At 47.4% G+C, this 21,273-nt stretch overlaps 1 protein-coding gene across 2 annotated transcripts in view; it reads left to right on the top strand.

The window, feature by feature from the left end:
• Nucleotides 1-21,273, top strand: part of HTT (huntingtin) — a 2,065,683-nt gene that overhangs the window by 995,449 nt on the left and 1,048,961 nt on the right. For both annotated transcript variants that reach the window (XM_085642500.1, XM_085642499.1), the window contains 2 exons: nucleotides 6,144-6,222; nucleotides 8,666-8,827. In XM_085642500.1, the coding sequence (XP_085498626.1) occupies nucleotides 6,144-6,222; nucleotides 8,666-8,827 (241 nt within the window). The remainder of the gene's footprint in view (nucleotides 1-6,143; nucleotides 6,223-8,665; nucleotides 8,828-21,273) is intronic.

The following is a 21,273-nucleotide window of genomic DNA, read 5'->3' as shown; positions in this document are numbered from 1 at the left end:
CCACTGTCCATGGGCAGCTGTATTATAATATCAGAGGGCTGGAGATGGTGGGTGGTGCAGTGTAAGCCTTCTGGGAGGCAACCACCGTAGAGCTACAGTGTTTGAGTGTGAATGGGACACGGTGCTGTGCTTTTCACACTCATTCACTGCTCATTAGTGCCTGCTGGGAGGCAGACGCACCAGAGCTGTGTGTGAGTGAGATGTGATCCAGAGTAGACGCTGACAGGGAGGCTTTCTTAAATCCCCCACGACAGTCCCAAATGGGTTATTCTGCACCACAAAGACAATCTACAAATGTTCCACCTTGCAAAAATATTATTCCGAACCTGCTACCTTTTCCACTTTCCAAAGCTGTGCGTGGCGCCCCTGGCTACTTCTAACGACGCACCAGGGTGCCGCGGCACACAGTTTGGGAACCACCGGGCTAGTCTGATAGGCTCTGGTTGCATCTCTTCTGGTTCTTTTGAACTGAGTCTGTGTCCTAATTGTGAGCCATTAAGCGGTGAGTGGTGTTTCTTTCTCTCTTTCTTTGCTCTGATATATGGCTCAAGCCAAGCTACCTGCCCCTTTTTAATATGGGTATGGTGTAGCGCCATTCAGGCATTTTTAGGATATCTGCCATCCCGTTATTTCTGCTCTTCCGAGCTGCTTGGGTTGCTGTCTGGCTGTTCCGTCACAGCCTCCCCCTTTATCCGTCACTCTGTTGCCGGATTGGATGCTTGGCGCTGTCTGTTAATCTGTCGCAGACCCACCTCCCCTTTGGGTTATGGCTGTGGAATCTATTCTAAGTTAAGGAATCTGCGGCTAGATGTCTCTATCAGATGTACAAGTTACTTACCTTCGGTAATGATGTATCTGGTGGAGACGTTGTCTAGCCGCAGATTCCTTAACGCCCACCCAGCCTCCCCGTTCTGCGAGGGCCTTGCGAAGTGGGGTTCTCTGCTGGCCCCCTGTTACAGTTGGCATTGATTTTTCTCCCATAGGTGCTTACATTGTTGCGTCCCTTTGAGACTTGCCATAATACCATTGACTCCCTCTCAAGGGTTCCTGTCACAATTCTACCGTTGCCTCCCTCTCAGAGGTTTCTTATCTGTAGAATGATGCCTTTTCGTTTTATCCTTCACCAGGAGATTCCTCTACCTTTTCTTCTTCTCCTGCTGTCTTTCACCTTCTCTGTTGGCTCAGGATTCTGGGCTCCTCTACGTTAGTCTTCTTTGGGACACTGTTCACCTCTGTTTCAGACCTCCGTTACTACAGGAGCAGTGGCAGACTTTTCATTCCTGCGGTGGACTGTTGTTCTCTCCGTGCTCCGTTCTTGCTGGATGGCACCGCTCTGTATACTACTAACAGTCTATTTTTGTCTGTTATTCTGCATGGTACTAACAGTCCGTTTCTGTCTGTTGAGATGTTCTTCCTTTCTTACACTAGGGAAGGGTCTTCGCTTAGCTTGCGAGGTTCTTTCTCACAGCTCTTTCAACTTATGTAGGTAGTGTCTAATTCTGTTCTTTACGATGGTGTCTGCACCATCCTCCTTATTTATTCACGGATTTTCATCCATCGCACACCGTTCCCATACTTTCACAGTTTTTTAATTGGCGGCTCCGCGTCGTGTCATGGAAAAGTTTCTCCGAAGAAAACTGAAGTCAGTGCGCTGGGAGGGACTTATATGGCTTCGCTGACGTCACGTATGTGGACAACGTCGGGGCGGGGTCGTGTGGCGCAGTCCCCCGGCGCGCAGAGGTGCTGCTGCAAAGTTTATTCCGGATCCAGTCTGACGCCTGGGGATATTCTAAGTAAAGGAATCTGCGGCTAGACAACGTCTCTACCAGATACATCGTTACCGAAGGTAAGTAATTCGTACTTCAAACTGTGCAAGACTGCAGGAGGCGGATGTCATTCACAGACCTATACGAGGTGTACTATTTATGCCTGGTCTCCGGTCACGACTCTAAGTCGTGCAACATGTGCGCCCCTAAAATCCAATGGCGATTCAGGAGTCCGGGAGGTGCAGCTTTGCATTGACTAACAGAAGAAGAAGTTACAATTGAAGCTCAGATCTCTTACCAGCTCAAATGATCTGACCCAGTCTCCTTCCCTGTCACGAGTCCTATCCCTGCTACTCTAGCTCCAAAGAGAAGGTGTAAGGGCTTCAAGATAAACATTGCACTCCTTAGAAGCCCCTGATTTCAGAACAGATTCTACAGCTAGTCCTGATACACTCCGATTTCCTCCAGATTTCTGTAGAGCAGATCGTGACCTTCAAAGAGGCCATGCTGCATATCTTTAGTACGATTCCAACTCCATTTGATGTGGAACAGGAGGAGACCCCCAGTTACTTTATCACCTGATGGTCCTTACCTGATAACATATGTGCCTTAGGAACCTATAACTGGGCCCATATGGACTCTGGTAAAGACTTACACACCAGCCTCCTTATCCATGCCAGTTACCCAAGTGTCATAACCCATGTTGGACCATGAACTGATTTCAGCCTTCACATGCTACAAGATCACAAAAGTGCAACCTGTTATTCTGCAGCCTGACTCTTACCTCATGCTTCAGCATTTAGGCTATGATTCTGACCTTGAACAAGAAACACACAGGGTTCCCCAGGACACTGACCATGAGGGTGGGGTGGGGGTGGGGGTGGGGGTCAAGGTTTACTACACTTCCCCTTGCCATACTTGGATTTACAAAATGCTAGTAGTCTAATCACCCCAAACCAGCAGAGCTGGACCCGCCACATAGACCACAAACAAAATAAACTGCATTGTTTGCAGCTGTGGTCTTTAGGGCAGCTGAGGTGCTAAATCTGCAGTTTCCCTCCATTAAAACAAACACAAAAAGGTTCTAACAAAAATCCTTCGGCCAGTGCCAATGTCATCAGAGGCCTTGCTACCATTTAATGATGCCTTCACTGACACCTTGCTGACTACTTGATCCAAGCCTTGTTCTTGCTATCTTGTCAGCCTGCCTATAGCTCGGTGTCACAGGCATGCGCCCAGTGATTTGAACTTCCTAACTAACACCCAACACCAAGTCTAATTGTGAAGGCCTCTGCTCATAACTTCAGTCTTAATTTATTCCTGACAACTTCTCCAGATTGGGAATACAAAAGTATTGATACTTTTGGTAAGAGGATGTTTTCCTCCACAAACCTGTCTCTTGGGTTCATTAATGTAAGTTGCTTATTGGTTAGGCACATGCATACTCTGTGAGGCATAACCAGCAAGATCTTGCCGCCAGTCCCTCAGCACCTCAGAGCGTCTCTGTTGCAGGCAATAAATAATGGTCAACATGCAGTAATTCGTGCTGGTCTGGACACTGACTGCCTTGGCAAGGGTGGCTGGCACCAGTGTTGTGCTTATGAGGCACGCATGGATGAGCTTTCGGGTGATGCAAAGGCATCCGTAATGAATATGTCCTTCGATGTGTCCAGGCTTTATGTAAAAAGGCAGACTCGCCGCTTGAGAGACTTGAAGAAACCTGAGCCACAGCTCTTTGGGGCTATTGACGCCTGTGAAACAATTTCCCATTAATTTAGGAGATTCGGAGGTGCTTCCAGGCGTCTGGCCTATATACCTCTTCTGCCTTCCTAACTAGTAGTGCATCAGGCACCCCAGTCCTTCAGGGCCACACATGTAGCACTGGCAGACACTGCACGGGGCAACAGGGTGTGGGTTCTTCAGTTCATCTTCCCCTGCTGCAGTGGCCACCTAGCTTTTTTAGTTTGACCTTCACAATTCATGTCCTTCCAGTGGTGGGCAGGATACAGCATTTGTAATGAATAACAAACGCACTCCAATGTGTGAACTGTGTATACTTGTTGAAAAAGGTCGGTGGTGCTTGAGGGTTAATCCTTCTGAGAGCAAGGATGAATATAAAGCAGTACAAGTGCTTTCCTTCGTCGAGGGGCGTCCCCCTTAAGCACTCAAGAATACAGTTTGCTCATTTCATTGACTTCCAAATAAGTGTTTGAAACTGTTATAAATAAAGTTTTATTTGTTTTGAACTGAACTTCAGTGTTTCCAAAAATAAATCATGTCATTTGACTGTGATTAATCCATTTAATCCATATTTGAGTATTCACATATCATTGACGTCTTACACTTCTGAACATGAATTGTGGTTGGAATAGTCTTCGGGTATTGTTAAATGCCTTTAACAATACCCGAAGACTATTCCAACCACAATTCATTTAACTCGGTGCCTTCACTGATACATACATTATTTCTAACATTTTTATTTTCAGAGACTTTTTGCCCCCGAAGAAGGGCTACGGCCCGAAATGCATTGGGCTAATGACAAGTTGTAACATGTTAAGAAGTGTAAGACGTCAATGATATGTGAATACTCAAATATGGATTAAATGGATTAATCACAGTCAAATGACATGATTTATTTTTGGAAACACTGAAGTTCAGTTCAAAACAAATAAAAACTTTATTTATAACAATTTCAAACACTTATTTGGAAGTCAATGAAATGAGCAAACTGTATTCTTGAGTGCTTAAGGGGGACGCCCATCCACGAAGGATAGCGCTTGTACTGCAGGATACAGCATTGCCTCTTCAGTACGTCAGACAGATTGATCCTACCATTCATACAAAGGGGCTACACTCTACCCTCTATTATTTCCTCCCCACCCAGTCTTTCTTCCATACCAGATAACAAGGAAGACTCGGAGAGTACTGCTGCAGAAGGTAAACCTAGTGTGCTATTGACCGTGTACTGGACTCAGGGAAAGGTAAAGGTGTTATTCATGCTACTTTCTCGTTCCAAAGATGGATGGGGTCCTCAGGCCTATGTGGACATTCACCTGAGTTTCTATGTAAGAACAAATTAAAAATTATCACCCGGCTCAAATTCTGTCCCCAATAGACCCAGTAAACTCGATAGTGTCTCTAGACTTTGCAGGACACGTACTTCCATATACCCTTTCCTGTATTACAACAAGCGCTACCTGGGCCAGGTACACATTTAATTCACTATACTCCCCTTCGGCCTTACCTCAGTCTCTCGAGTATTCACAGAAATGATGCAGTGGTCGCAGAAAATCCTAGGAGGTAAGGAGTACATGTTTTCTTATGCTTCAGTGACTGACCTGTTTTTCCTGTGAACAACTAAACATTAAAACTTCTTGTCCCTCTATGCTAATTCATATGTCACAGGTAGCAGGCCATAGTATTTCCTCACCCCTGGCAGTGGCCTCTAGCTTTTGTGGAGAGCTCATCACATTCTCCTCATTGACTAATGTTGAATAGTTTCAAAGCAGCTGAATATGCCAATGAAAAAACACTATTGATTTTCCTATTCGACTGTTCCTTCTGTTTTTTGCGCTAAAAAACACAAAGATATTCTTAGCCTAAAGATGGGGACTGATTCAAGCATGTGAATCTACGAAAGATCCCAAAGTTGCAGAGCTACAGTTTAAGGGAAATTACATATTTATTTTTATTATTCTTATATTATTATGGGAGGGGGATATCAACAGGTCTCCTCACAGTAGTCCATGAGGTTTCCTTGAAATCTGTACCCAAGTCTCTATTGCTGCCAAAAGGAGTTCTTTTTCAACCGCCCTTTGCCCCTGCCTGGTCTGACCAGGTACCCCATATCAACCCATTCTGTCCTGTAAATCTTTAGTGAGGCTGTAGCTAATATTGCTCATATACTTCCTCTCTAAGTTTAATTTATCAAGCGACCTCCTTCCTTTGCAGCTGTTTCTAAAACACTCACTTTCCCATGCCTCGATTATTGTATTCATTCCCTGGAGTCCCATAATCACCCAGTAGGTGCTATGGTCTTCTCTTCTGTGAATGGTTCTACTTGAAATCTCCATTTATGTTTCATGGCTTTAACCTTCTATCCACAGAAGTGGCTTCCAGATGACATAGTAACTTGCAACATACTTTTAGCTTGTATTCCTAAATACTCTGCAGAAATTTTCAGCTTCCCATTCCACCCTGGTACTCTGCAATTCAAAGCATCTTTTCGGGTGAGATGTGATACGGTTAAGATGCTATTTGCCCCCCCCATCCCCATGTAGCCAGCATCATCTAATTTCTTATTAATTTTATACGTATTTTATAAACTTGTTTGTATTCGTTAAACATATTTTATTCCAACTATATCTTTTTTGCCAGGTGGTTTGATGTATTGCAGAAAGTTTCTTCTCAACTGAAAACCAGTATTACAAGTGCAACAAAACATCGTGCAGATAAGGTATTTAATATGACTGTGTCAATTTCAGAGAATTAGTAGTTTAGGGCCAGATGTACGACCCTTACATTTGCGACACGCAAAATTCAATTTACAACAGTGTCTCAGACACTGTTAGCGATTCCTAATGGGGTCGCAAATTGCCTACCTCATTAATATTCTTGAGGCAGGTGCTATTTGCGACCCCATTAGAAATGGGCAACAATCAGAGGGATGGTGGCTTGCTGGATCAGTAGACCACCCTGTCTGTGACTGCTTTTTTAATAAAGCAGTTTTTTTAAATGCAGGAAAACGGGATGCATTTAAAAATGAAAAATGAAACGTTTGTTATATTTTTTAAGAGCAGGCAGTGGTCCCTGTGACCACTGCCTGCTCTTAAAAAATATTTTTGCACACACAAAGGAGAAGGGTCCCCTAAAGACCCTTTCCCGTTTGCGAGTGGCTTACCACCTACTTGAAGTAGGTGGTGTACTGCAAGTGTTTTGCCACTGCAATGCAGTCGCAAAACAGTCGTACATTGAAGTGCGAGTCACTATTAAGAAGGGAAGCCCTTGGCACGCCCCTTCCTAATAGCGAGTCACAAACCCTATTTTGCGAGTCTGTAAGAGCATACCTACTTGCAAAATAGGATTTGTACATGGGGAAGACCAATTTTGCTGTCGCAAACGGGCCAATTTCCTATTTGCAACCGCAAAAAACGGTGGTACGTCTGGCCCTTAATTTGTTGTAAACAACAAAAAAACAAGAGTATTCTAAACTTTATCTTGTTTGATACGGTATGTCTTATAATTATGTGGAACTGCATAGCTTTCATCTATTCCCCTGCATTTTAGACTGTTCTTCATTGTCCCTGGGTACCTTAAAACTCCACAATGGTCGTTTTGTTTGTCCCTTCTGTAAAGGATTTCCATCTGCAAGAAACTGACAGAATGCAATGTTTTCAACAATGACACTGAGCTATGCAACCTGGGTTCAGGGAGGCAGCATGTAGATCTCTCACTCAATGGGAAAGGCTCTTTGTTACCTATGCTACTCATTTCTAATATTCACGCTTCTCTCCAGATGCAATGTCTTGTAAGACACAATATAGTATAAAAAAAAAGTGGTGGATGGAAACCTTGAATTAATCTCGGCCAGTGGTAATAACTCGGGCCACATCCGAATCCATTGTTATTTTGCACACCATGTCACCTCAGTTTGGACCTTGCTATATGCAAATCAGTCTTGACCCTTCTCCAGTCGAACAGTCCAGTCCAAAGTGCCAAGCCAGGTCCTCCCTGAACCAGAACTCAAGCAAACCAATTTCACCCTAGTTATGGGCTCACCAGCCGCGTACAACTTGGTTCCAGTGACAGTATGCACGGGACCCACATCTGGGCATACCCTTCCATTTAGTGTGACACACTATGGTATACAAAAAGTGATTGAATATTTATATGAAACAGTGGCAGCGGACATTGGAAACCTCTATCACAGAAACGTCTATGGTAACGTTTGTGGGTGAAAAAAATGATGTAAAAGTTTACAGAACAGTGTTTCCATGTATAAGAATATGATATTATGTCATCTCACCCCGTGTGAAAGTGAAGCGTATGCATAATGGTGCATTGGGTCTTTGTTGGAGAAATAGTGGTATGGAAGGGAACGATGTATATATATATGGTGGTCATGTCCCTGGTTATAGGTGTTTTGTTAAGAAGATCTGTCATATTAAGGAGTTATTGGGCCAGGGGATCTGAGCTGACCGTTCAGTAGTGATTCTGGGGTTTCGGCCCACTGATATTAAGACTATCGTTATAACAGATTGGATAATGATATGACAGTGGCTGCCAAATAACGTATTGCCCTCTAATGGAAATTAACAAACATTCAGACAGTACAAGAGTGGAGTGAATTATGGACAATGTTAGCAATGGAAAAATTAACGTGGGAGCTGAATGAGATGGAAAGTAAATATGATGCAAGTTAGAAGCTTTATTAAGAGTAAGAAGTTAAAGTTTGGTGGGCATAATCAATGCCAAGTGTTTCACCCATTGTTTGCAAGTGGTGGGGAGGGTTGGCAATTGGGGATGTAATTGTTGTATGTACATTTGTGCAAATTTGGAAATATCAATAAAGTACTTTTGGGAAAAAGCCCACAAGGGCAAATTGAAAAAAAAAGTTTTAGAAAATGTTATCTTTCAAGAGTAAAGATGAGTGTAGGTTATTTAAATGTTAGCAGAAGAAAGATTCTTTCTTAGTTTAAAGAAAGCAATTTATTTGACATAAATTAAGCAGGCAGCTAAAAAAATGTGCTTCCCTGTGGGTGAAAAGGCTAATAGTGCCCATATTTAATATATCAAGTTCTGGTTATCCAAATTGGGTTGGTGTTTAAATGTATATCTTGATAGTTCCATATGTGCTGATTTTATGAAAGAAAAGACACAAATATTACTTTTCATTACAGAATGCCATTCACAATCACATTCGGTTATTTGAGCCACTTGTTATTAAAGCTTTAAAGCAATACACCACAACAACATCTGTGCAGCTTCAGAGACAAGTTTTAGACCTTCTAGCACAGTTGGTACAGCTTCGAGTGAACTATTGCCTTCTGGATTCAGATCAGGTAAGATATTGTGACTTTTTTTATTGTTTGAGACATATGCCTAAATTGTGAATCATAGTCACGCCATCTCTGGATTGCTAATTGTATCTGCTAAAATCTCTGCAATTCATCAATTTCAATTTGAGTTTACATAAAGGACTTAGAAAGAAGGTGGGTTGATCTTTGTCGGACCGTTTAATGTGCTACAAGACAGACACAGGTTTCTGGGCTCAACTATGGTTGTCCGCCTTCTGGGTGTGCTTCTCAATGGACCTGAAAGGTCATTTGCTTCCTAGCCTTTCAGTTCACTTTTGACAGTAAAAACTTTGCATCTGGTGTCCTGGGATCTCTCCTACCGTGGTCCTGCAAATTGGGCTTCGTAGACCCCTTCCTTTCTGTACTGGACTTTCATAGCAGCGAGAGGAAGCAGTCCAAGACTTTCCAGATAAGTAGTATGAGGTACAAGAGCTAAAAATTCAGAAATCAACCAGCAGACACGTAACTTGCCCAGTGCTTGTGTTTAGTAAAAGCAATAGAACTAATTACTTTACTAAATACTTAATAATTCAATTATGCTCAAGAAAACAGGCTTGAATCGGAATCCTGGTTCTTCAGGTAGCCTTATGCTCTGCCGCTCTTATGTCTCCTCCCCACCCGGGTGATACATAGGTGCTAATTTCACAGATTTACTGTCTGAGGTAGACATTGGGCATAGTTGCAGACTATCACTGTTATCTGGCGGGGTTTAGAAGTGAAGCTCAGTAACCAGATCATAGCCTTGCTTTACTTCAGGTGGAGAGTCTTGAGTCTGTTCACTCATCTTTCTTCAAGCACATCTTTGCACATGTGTGGTGGTTGAGGGGGACACCTTGGGATGCCTGTATACCAGCCTGTGCAGGTTAGGGGATTATGCAGGCTCAGCCCGCACTTCAGGTAGTTGCTTCCTGATATAGACACCGCTGGGTGGATGCTGTTCAGGTTTGGATGTCATGGCTGAGCCTCACCAGTGGATGCAGCCTTTTAGCCTGTCATGTTCACAGCAGCAATGTGCAGTGACAGCCACATTGGGCCAAGGCAGCAGTTTACATGGGAGATTGTTACACTTGGTAGATGCAGTCTTTGGGACAGGTATCAGGAGCTGCACACAAAAACATGAGGACCCCCGCCCCCAGGATGCAGGGCATTCTTGGCTTGGATCTCTGATAGTATCCGCTCTCTTTGGGTGCTCCACACACCAGTAACATGATGGGCTTCTCCTTGACAGTCTCTCCTCCTGCAGCATCAGCCAGACTTCTTTCGTCTCTCAGCAGGCAGGTTGCCTTCTAGTTACTAGGCAGACCCTCCATTTCTCCAGTGTAAAAGCTCGGATTTCAGGTGATGTCACCTCAGCATCAGCAAACAGCATCGCTACACGTACAGAATCTCTTTGAGCACTCTATAAAGCACTCCATTCATTGATAAAGTACAACTTGGAACAGGAACAAAGTTTGCTAGTTTGACTCCTACTTTTATACTCATTCTCAAGATGGAGATGTAGATCCACTATCTCAAACTTCACAGCTAGTTTGAGGTGGTTCTCTTTCAAGTGTTCTTCTGAGACAGGTCTCCAGACACGCCTTTTTGTAAAGTAAGTAATCTCTCAGCAGGTAACACTGGGGCTGTCGCCAAACAGGGGCACCTATTGCATGGTCAAAATGAAGTGGAAGATCTCTGCACCTGGCTGTCACCAGCCTCTCAAAACTGGTAGCCAGGGGCAGACTGAAGGGCAGGCCTGATCTAGAAACGTCCTCAGATTGAACAACAGAAACTGCAGTCCTACCCTTCATCCTTACTATCCACCAAATGGTAGTGCATAGGAAGAATTAACCAGCAGCCCCTTGCAAACAAAGCCTTCATTAAATTTCGAAAGGTAGCCCTGTGTCCAACCTGCTCACTATATTATCTGAATCTCTTTTGTTTAGCTACTGGGAGTGCAGTCTCAGTACTCTTCCACTGTCTGGGGTAGCTGTCCTCATCCTCATCTTCTTTGTCGTTGACATGGTCTCTTTATATAAACATTGGCAAAGCCAATAGAGCTTGCCTATGAGAGCTATTGGCAATAATATGTAGCCATACTGTACAGCAGCGAGGATGCTTTGCAGTGTGGGTAAAACTAATTTTAACAAGCATTGGCATAGCCAATAGGTCTTGCCTTCGGGACCTTATAAGTGTTCAGCCATGCAACACTTGATGTTGTTGCACCAAGGATATTGTGCTGGAAAACTAAACACTTATAAGGTCCCAAAGGCGAGACCTATTGGCTATGCCAATGCTTGTTATTATTCAAAGCGGATCACAATGGGTGGTATTGGCAGCAACATTAAAAATATAATGAAAATTGAACAAAATCTTTGTATGCAAGGTATTTGTCTGCTTTTATGATCAATTTGTTTCCTTGTCTTTTGCAATAATATTATGCAAATATTTAGAAAGGATATTCCAGGCAAATTTTAACAAATGGTGCATTTTCACACTACTTTACCCAAAGAGCTTCTGAGGAGTACTTTATCGTATCATGTAATGTAATGCAATTGCCAGCCCAAAACTGAACCTTGGCAAAGAAAGTGTTAATCTGCTGAGAGAAGCATTCCCCCGCAGTTCTGCTAGAACAACATGCCATGGCAACACAACGAGCTCTGGGCAGCAATGCCCATGACATAACAATCAATCGGCAATTTAATAGTACCTTTCAACGGCATGATCTGAACAAGTATAATAAACATTCACAACAGTTTGATGTTGGGCCATTAACAATGGTAAACCTAACACACTAGTTATCGCGTAAAGTTAATTCTGTGTTTGTATTGCAGATTGATAGTATTCATTAAACATTTAATCAAGTATTAATAATTCAATCGTGTAAATGCCCTATAAGAAAAGGTTGTTTCGGTTAATGTACCGTAGGTATGCACCAACCCCCACCCCCAGCTTTTTAGGTCTCGCCTGTCTATCGCGTGAGCGATCGCTCAGCGAGACTTATGTAGGGGCTTCAGAAAATGCTCCCAAAGGCTTCCCAGGTGGATCGGGTGGCGGTTACGCGCACAACCACGCGCATTCCATTTGCCACCAGCTACTTCCTGCGCGTGCGCCGCCTCACGCATTCAGAGAGATTTAGTAAGGGGCACAAGACCTTAGGAATGCGGTTTATGGCCAGTGCATGTGAGGCATTCAAGCGCGAAGCTGGCATCTGGCATCGGACTTGAAAGCAGCAGACTGCTTTCGCCAGCGCGTGCTGGGCCTCACTTCCTGCATCCCCTCTTACAACAATTAACTTTCGTTATAACTCACACCCCATATGCTCGTTCCCTCCCACCCTTCCTTTGACGTCCGCTTTTCTTGTTGTTTACAAACCATGCCACACACTGCTGCACGCCACACACTGCTGCATGCCACACACTGCTGCACGCCGCACACTACCGTACGCCCCACACTGCTGCGCACACTGCTGCATTACACACTGCTGCATTACACACTGCTGCATTACACACTGCTGCACGCCGCACACTGCTGCACGCCGCACACTGCTGCACGCCTCACACTGCTACACGAAACACTGCTGCACGCCTCACACTGCTGCACGCCTCACACTGCTGCACGCCTCACACTGCTGCACGCCGCACACTGCTGCACGCCTAACACTGCTGCACGCCACACACTGCTGCACGCCACACACTGCTGCACGCCGCACACTGCTGCACGCTGCACACTGCTACACGCCGCACACTGCTGCACGCCACACACTGCTGCATGCCGCTGCACACCACAAACTGCTGCACGCCGCACACTGTTGCACGCCGCACACTGCTACACGAAACACTGCTGCACGCCACACACTGCTGCACGCCACACACTGCTGCACGCCGCACAATGCTACACGAAACACTGCTGCACGGCACACACTGTTGCACGCCGCACACTACCGCACGCCCCACACTGCTGCGCACAATGCTGCATTACACACTGCTGCACGCCGCACACTGCTGCACGCCTCACACTGCTGCACGCCTCACACTGCTGCACGCCTCACACTGCTGCACGCCTCACACTGCTGCACGCCACACACTGCTGCACGCCACACACTGCTGCACGCCGCACACTGCTGCACGCCGCACACTGCTGCACTCCTCACACTGCTGCACGCCTCACACTGCTGCACGCCTCACACTGCTGCACGCCTCACACTGCTACACGCCACACACTGCTGCATGCCGCTGCACGCCACACACTGCTGCACGCCACACACTGCTGCACGCCGCACACTGCTGCACGCCGCACACTGCTACACGAAACATTGCTGCACGAAACACTGCTGCACGCCACACACTGCTGCTCGACACACATTGCTGCACGCCACACACTGCTGCACACCGCACACTACCGCACGCCCCACACTACTGCGCACACTGCTGCATTACACACTGCTGCATTACACACTGCTGCACGCCCCACACTGCTGCACGCCCCACACTGCTGCACGCCCCACACTGCTGCACGCCCCACACTGCTGCACGCCGCACACTGCTGCACGCCGCACACTGCTGGCTGCACGCCGCACACTGCTGCACGCCGCACACTGCTGCACGCCGCACACTGCTGCACGCCGCACACTGCTGCACGCCGCACACTGCTGCACGCCACACACTGCTGCACGCCACACACTGCTGCACGCCACACACTGCTGCATGCCGCTGCACGCCACACACTGCTGCACGCCGCAAACTGCTGCACGCCGCAAACTGCTGCCCTCCGCACACTGCTGCACGCCGCACACTGCTGCACGCCGCACACTGCTGCACGCCGCACACTGCTGCATGCCACACACTGCTGCACGCCGCTGCACGCCACACAGTGCTGCACGCCGCACACTGCTGCACGCCACACACTGCTGCACACTGCTGCATTACTCACCGCTGCATGCTGCATGACACTGCTGCACGCTGCACACTGCTGCACGCCTCACTGCTGCACGCCTCACACTGCTGCACGCCGCACACTGCTGCATGCCGCACACTGCTGCACGCCGCACACTGCTGCACGCCGCACACTGCTGCATGCCACACACTGCTGCATGCCACACACTGCTGCACGCCACACTGCTGCACGCCACACACTGCTGCACGCCACACACTGCTGCATGCCGCTGCACGCCACACACTGCTGCACGCCACTGCACGCCACTGCACGCCACACACTGCTGCACGCCGCACACTGCTGCACGCCGCACAATGCTGCATGCCACACACTGCTGCACGCCACACACTGCTGCACGCCGCACAATGCTACACGAAACACTGCTGCATGGCACACACTGCTGCACGCCACACACTGCTGCACGCCACACACTGCTGCACGCCGCACAATGCTACACGAAACACTGCTGCATGCCACACACTGCTGCACAGCACACACTGCTGCACGCCGCACACTGCTGCACACTGCTGCATTACTCACTGCTGCACACTGCTGCCTTACTCACTGCTGCATGCTGCACGACACTGCTGCAAGCAGCACTCTGCTGCACGCCGCACACTGCTGCACGCCGCACACTGCTGCACGCCTCACACTGGTGCACGCCTCACACTGCTGCACGAAACACTGCTGCACGCCGCTGCACGCCACACAGTGCTGCATGCCTCACACTGCATTACTCACTGCTGCATGCTGCACGACACTGCTGCACGCCGCACACTGCTGCACGCCGCACACTGCTGCACGCCGCACACTGCTGCACGCCGCACACTGCTACACGAAACACTGCTGCACGCCGCTGCACGCCACACAGTGCTGCATGCCTCACACTGCATTACTCACTGCTGCATGCTGCACGACACTGCTGCACGCCGCACACTGCTGCATGCCGCACACTGCAGCACGCCGCACACTGCTGCACGCCGCTGCACGCCACACAGTGCTGCATGCCTCACACTGCTACACGAAACACTGCTGCACGCCGCACACTGCTGCACGCCGCACACTGCTGCACGCCGCACACTGCTGCACGCCGCACACTGCTGCACGCCGCACACTGCTGCACGCCGCACACTGCTGCACCTCACACACTGCTGCACCTCACATACTGCTGCACGCCGCACACTGCTGCACGCCGCACACTGCTGCACGCCGCACAATGCTGCACGCCGCACACTGCTGCATGCCGCACACTGCTGCATGCCGCACACTGCTGCATGCCGCTGCATGCCGCACAGTGCTGCATGCCTCACACTGCTACACGAAACACTGCTGCACGCCACACACTGCTGCACACTGCACACTGCTGCACGCCGCACGCCGCTGCACGCCACAGAGTGCTGCATGCCTCACACTGCTACACGAAACACTGCTGCACGCCACACAGTGCTGCATGCCTCACACTGCATTACTCACTGCTGCATGCTGCACGACACTGCTGCACGCCGCACACTGCTCCATGCCACACACTGCTGCACGCCGCTGCACGCCACACAGTGCTGCACGCCTCACACTGCTGCACGCCACACACTGCTGCACGCCACACACTGCTGCACGCCACACACTGCTGCACGCCGCACACTGCTGCACGCCGCACACTGCTGCACGCCGCACACTGCTGCACGCCGCACACTGCTGCACCTCACACACTGCTGCACGCCACAGACTGCTGCACGCCGCACACTGCTGCACGCCGCACACTGCTGCACGCCGCTGCACGCCACAGTGCTGCATGCCTCACACTGCTACACGAAACACTGCTGCACGCCGCACACTGCTGCACGCCGCACACTGCTGCACGCCGCACACTGCTGCACGCCGCACACTGCTGCACGCCGCACTGCTGCACGCCACACACTGCTGCACGCCACACACTGCTGCACGCCACACACTGCTGCACGCCGCACACTGCTGCACGCCGCACACTGCTGCACGCCGCACACTGCTGCACACCGCACACTGCTGCACTCCACACACTGCTTTTATGCGAGTTTATGCTACTGACATTGTAAATGACAATGCCTTTTATTTGTTTTAAAACCAAAACATAAATAAAAGGCATTGTAATTTTACAATGCCAATAGCTCAAACTCTTATAAATGCGAGAACTATTGCATTGCAAATGCTTGTTTTCTGTAATCATTGTACGTCGAAGCACTGTAAGTGCCCGCAGCCTTTAATTGCTTTTGTGAGGGTTAATATGGCGACAGCCCCTGGAACCACACCAGCATGACTGCCACTTTCAAGCTTCTCTTACGTGTGTCAATGTTAAATTCAGTGCAGCATGCCAGAATTTAGCTTTTCTTTAATTATTTTAGTTCCATTTCCATATACATATATCTATATGTATGTTGCATGCAATTTAACACAATTGTGGGAGGGGGCTTAAACCATACCATATTCTGCAGTGTGTTAGCACCCCAATTGTGTGCCCATGAGGGGCCTTTTCCTTCCTCTCTCAAGCTACCCGAGGCCTTCTTTCCGCATGCCCCGTACGCTTGTACTAGAAGTGGAAATTGGGACACACTGAATATCAGTGCCCTGTTTCCTCTGTTAACTTTCAAACATGTAGAACTCAACATAATTATTGTGCTTTTGTTTGTGGTATACACTGCGGCCTCCCTTGAACCACGGCTGACATGAGTAGCCTGTGGGGCCTTCGAGTCGCTAAACATGCACTGACCTCTTCTGCATAAAGTTGTTCGATGTATTAATTGCAGACCAGAAGTAGAGCTTTACATCAGCTTTAGTTAAATCAAACATGTTTCTATATTAGGCATGGGAATATTAAGTGATTTGCCCAGAATTACAGGATGGTGAGTCGACGCGTAGACTCGAACCTGGTTCACCAACTCTCAAGTAGGCAGCTTATTATTTTTATTTATATGGCCGCACGAATCATCCCCAAGGGGATCTCTAGGCGCCTGGGCGGCGGGCTTCTACAGCGAAATGTATCAGTTGAATAGCCAGGTTTTTAAATGATTCTTAAAAATAGTTAACGAGGGGCAGGAGCGCAGTTCTAGAGGCAATGCATTCCAATGTTTCGGAGCCAGGTAGGAAAAGGCACGGCCCCCTATTTTTGCTTTTTTGATTTTAGGCACTAGGAGAAGCTTTTGGCTGCTGGACCTTAAGAGTCGCGAGGGAATGTACCATTCCAGCTTTTTCAAGAGATATTTAGCTCCCTGTCCATGGAGTACCTTAAATACTAGGCACAGCAGTTTGAAGAGTGCCCTTTTTCTGATGGGCAGCCAATGAAGCTGGTTTAGTAGTGGCATGGATGCCGTCCGCGGGGGTTTGTTTAAGGCTAGGCGGGCGGCCGTGTTTTGCACGACTTGTAGCCTGGAAAGTAGGTCTTCCCTTGACCCCACTATGAGAGTATTCTCTGGCCGTAATGCCACCATTCTCTCTCCTGTGAGTTTTGCGCCAATGTTTCATGCTGATAAGCAAACAGACAAGATGCCTTGGACTCGCTGCTAGGGACGAGTGTTGCATTAATATCCACTTTTCTTGTTCAACTCAATACTATAACTAAAGATCAGTCCGAAATAATGTTGCGGCTTTAAGAAAGAAAGTCACACGGGATGCTTATGAATGTAATCTGCAGTTCCATATAGTGCACACTCTGTATGGCGGCATTTCAGTGCTTCGCAACACAACTATACTGTTATCATGTAAGTGTACATTTTAAACATTTGCTCAGCTGTTTGCCACAGAGTGTTGAGTGCTGCATCACAAAATATTGAGTTGAGCCTGGGACTCCCCACCTGGTTCCTTAATCACGATGGTAGCAGCTCTCGCCATTGGGCCACATTGCTTTCACATCTCAGAGATGTAAACTCGTTCATAGGGACCGCCTGCCTTTTCACCACTAACTTGCAAAATTACAAAGGTAAATGACCAGGAAGCTGGGAGCGAAAAGCACTGATATTGCTCAGGAACAAGAGTGGGAGGTACAGGGTAGGGTGGGATTAGAACCCATGCCTAGCTGGACCAGGTGTTCCCAAACTGTAGCAACGGGGAATGCTGAAACAGGGCAAGACTTCCGATTGTACTGCCCTAAACCCCATGTACCCTGCTCATCTGATAACCGTCAAAGAGAGGTTCAAACGCCAATAAAACACAGCAGACTGGTGAGACGTGCACTTGCGGGGACAGTTCGAAGATAAAGAAAAACAGGCATTGGCTGTGTGGCCATAAAAGTAACGCGGCTGTGAAAGCGAAAGTGATCGCGGGGACTCGCTCTGTGGTGGAGGAGGGGCGGAGCGAGGCGCGCTGTAAGGGTGCTGCGAGGAAAGCTAGATGGCGGCTGTGCGTGTGCTCGCGCGCGTAACCGCAGGCTTGAGACCAGCAAAAGCGTGGTCAGACTTTTAAAAGCCCACTTACTAAATGTCTTGCCAGGGTAGGGCATGCGCTGGCTCAGGCGAGACCTCAAAACGTGTGGAGAGAGAGAGAGCATAATATGCACCAATATGTCAAAAAGTGCACAGGCGGGAGATCACAGTCTGCCACTATGGTCTGAATGTCCATTACCTCCCCATTGAGAAACAGGTCTCCAACAGTGAAAAGACCTGCATTAGGCTCTAAGATGTCCTCCATGCAGTCGTCCTGTTGGTAAATGATGTGGCAGAGTTTATTAATTATGTGGTAAAAAAGGCAAATTAAGCAGCATAGTGCAACACACTTTGTATTACCCCATTATTTTTAATTTTACATTAACAATATTGGGGCCTCATAAGAACCAGTGTGACGCCCAAAATGCAGCAATACGCAAAAGAAAGATAACCACTCAACCTTTAAAAAGGGCTTTCCACTGCACAGCAATTCAGGTTACTAAAATGCGGTCGCACTTGATCTTTTTCATCTAGAAACATTTGTCAAAATCTGCAGGTCATGCAGCAGATGATGGATTATGTGACAAATGCAGTGATCCATAAAAAATGAAGAAAGCGAGGCAGCCAACAAAATTGCACAAGTCCAGTGGTCCTGTCTACAATACATGGCTGAACAGTCCTGTTATTACGCAGTAGAAATCAGCAATGTTGTATTCAAACTACTCTATAAACGTTGAACCTGAATCATTTGTAGGAACGAGACTACCCAACATGCAATTACAAAGTGGAAGGTCTAAGCTGGTGGGGATTTGGGTATAGGTTCAATTGATGATATACTCATTTTGGAATTTCACAAAGTACTGAAATGCTGTGTGTTGCACTGTTTTAACAAATTGTTCTCATTAATATAGTCACTGTCTCTGTCTTCCCCTTCCTCATTTGTCTTTTTCTAACACACTTCTGCTATGCAGACAGGTTCATCATATGCACTGTATAGAATTCCTCAGTCTACTTAATGTGATCCCTGTAAGGGTGCTATCCAGAAGATCATGTTGCCTGGGTGTCATGAGAAATGTGACTTCCTCAGTCAGCTTTGCCATGAAAGTCAGTAATGCCAGAGAACGCTCAATGTAGAAGGGGGTGAAAATCAAACCAGTGTCACAATCAGAATATCTCGCCATGCTGGGATGGTAAAAGACAATACAGCAGAGGAGAGTCAGGTGCACGCTAACCTGCCGTGAAAGTGAAGATTGGGTGGGAGGGGTACGACAAAACTGCAAAAGGAGCGTGCTCCAAGGGTTAGCAACTTTTGCAAAGAAATGATTTTCTAGCTTTTCACAAATTAAACACTTTAAAGTCGAAATAGACTTTCTGACTGGGGAAGCACACTGGCTGTCAAGCAAACCGGTTTCCCATGAAGGAATTTAAATCCGGTTTTATGACGGGCTGCAATTGAGAGTGAGCGAGTCAGTCAGTGAGAGAGTGGGTCTGTCAGTGAGAGTGGGTCTGTCAGTCAGTGAGAGAGAGTGGGAGAGTCTGTCAGTGAGAGTCTGTCAGTCAGTGAGAGAGATTCTGTCAGTCAGTGAGAGTGAGTCTGTCAGTGAAAGTGAGTCTGTCAGTGAGAGTGAGTCTGTCCGTGAGAGTGAGTCTGTCAGTGAGAGTGAGTGTCAGTGAGAGTGAGTCTGTCAGTGAGAGTGAGTCTGTCAGTGAGAGTGAGTCTGTGAGAGTGAGTCTGTGAGAGTGAGTCTGTGAGAGTGAGTCTGTGGGAGTGAGTCTGTGGGAGTGAGTCTGTGGGAGTGAGTCTGTGGGAGTGAGTCTGTGGGAGTGAGTCTGTGAGAGTGAGTCTGTGAGAGTGAGTCTGTGAGAGTGAGTCTGTGAGAGTGAGTCTGTGAGAGTGAGTCTGTGAGAGTGAGTCTGTGAGAGTGAGTCTGTGAGAGTGAGTCTGTGAGAGTGAGTCTGTGAGAGTGAGTCTGTGAGAGTGAGTCTGTGAGAGTGAGTCTGTGAGAGTGAGTCAGTCTGTCAGTGAGTCTGTGAGTGAGTCTGTGAGTGAGTCTGTGAGTGAGAAAGAGTGAGTGTCAGTGAGTCTGTCAGTCAGTGAGTCTGTCAGTCAGTGAGTCTGTCAGTCAGTGAGTCTGTCAGTCAGTGAGTCTGTCAGTCAGTGAGTCTGTCAGTCAGTGAGTCTGTCAGTCAGTGAGTCTGTCAGTCAGTGAGTCTGTCAGTCAGTGAGTCAGTGAGTGAGAGAGTATGTCAGTGAGAGTCTATCAATGTGAGTGAGTGTCTGTCAGTGAGAGTCTATCAATGTGAGTGAGTGTCTGTCAGTGAGAATGAGTGAGTCAGTCTGTCAGTGAGTGAGAGTGAGTGAGTGAGAGAGAGTCAGTGTAAGTGAGAGAGTCAGTGTGAGTGAGAGTGTGAGTGAGAGTCTGTGAGAGTGTCAGTGAGAGTGTGATAGTGAGTCAGCCATTAATGCAAGGCATTTACAGTTAGGGTGAGTACTCTAAAGCTCAACTTTCATTGTGACAATGGTTCGAATATAAAACCCGTACATGTTTGCAGAGTTTATCGATTTGTGGCTATTCCTAATGCTTTCAGGATACTACATTATTATATGCAAATAAATACATGCAGAACAAATAAAAGAAACAATTATAGTGAAGACTTGAATCCGCATGTTCTGAAAACCTGTAATTTCCCATCTTTTAAAAGAGCACAAGCAGCAGCTGTTTTAAAGCACTCGTGCTTGTGCTCGTCATCGCTAATTTATATTAATCGATTTAATTTTAAAGTAATTCAATTAAGATAGAGAGACAGCACATCGGGTAAGGATTACAACGCACCTGAGGAAACACGTTAAACTCTTATCTTATCAAGCTCGGAAGTGGTGCGTGCGTGTGTGCATGCGCGCGCAGTCTGCTCTTTTTCGAAGCACATACTCGTGCTTGTGGCGCGCCCCTGCGCACTCCCGCAAGGTGTATGCCGCCACAAGCACAAGTATGTGCTTCGAAAAAGAGCTGAACGATGGCTAAAGGTCTGCTATGCAGCACATGCACGCTGCGTTGGCGAGACCTAAAAATAGTACCTCATTCACAGCATGATCAGTGAAAGGAGAGCACTCAAGCTGAAGCAATCAGT

The sequence above is a fragment of the Triturus cristatus genome, chromosome 2_2 (genome assembly GCF_964204655.1).
Source record: "Triturus cristatus chromosome 2_2, aTriCri1.1, whole genome shotgun sequence".
In the NCBI taxonomy this organism is placed as follows: Eukaryota; Metazoa; Chordata; class Amphibia; order Caudata; family Salamandridae; genus Triturus; species Triturus cristatus.
This window is presented reverse-complemented; position numbering and strand designations above follow the sequence as displayed.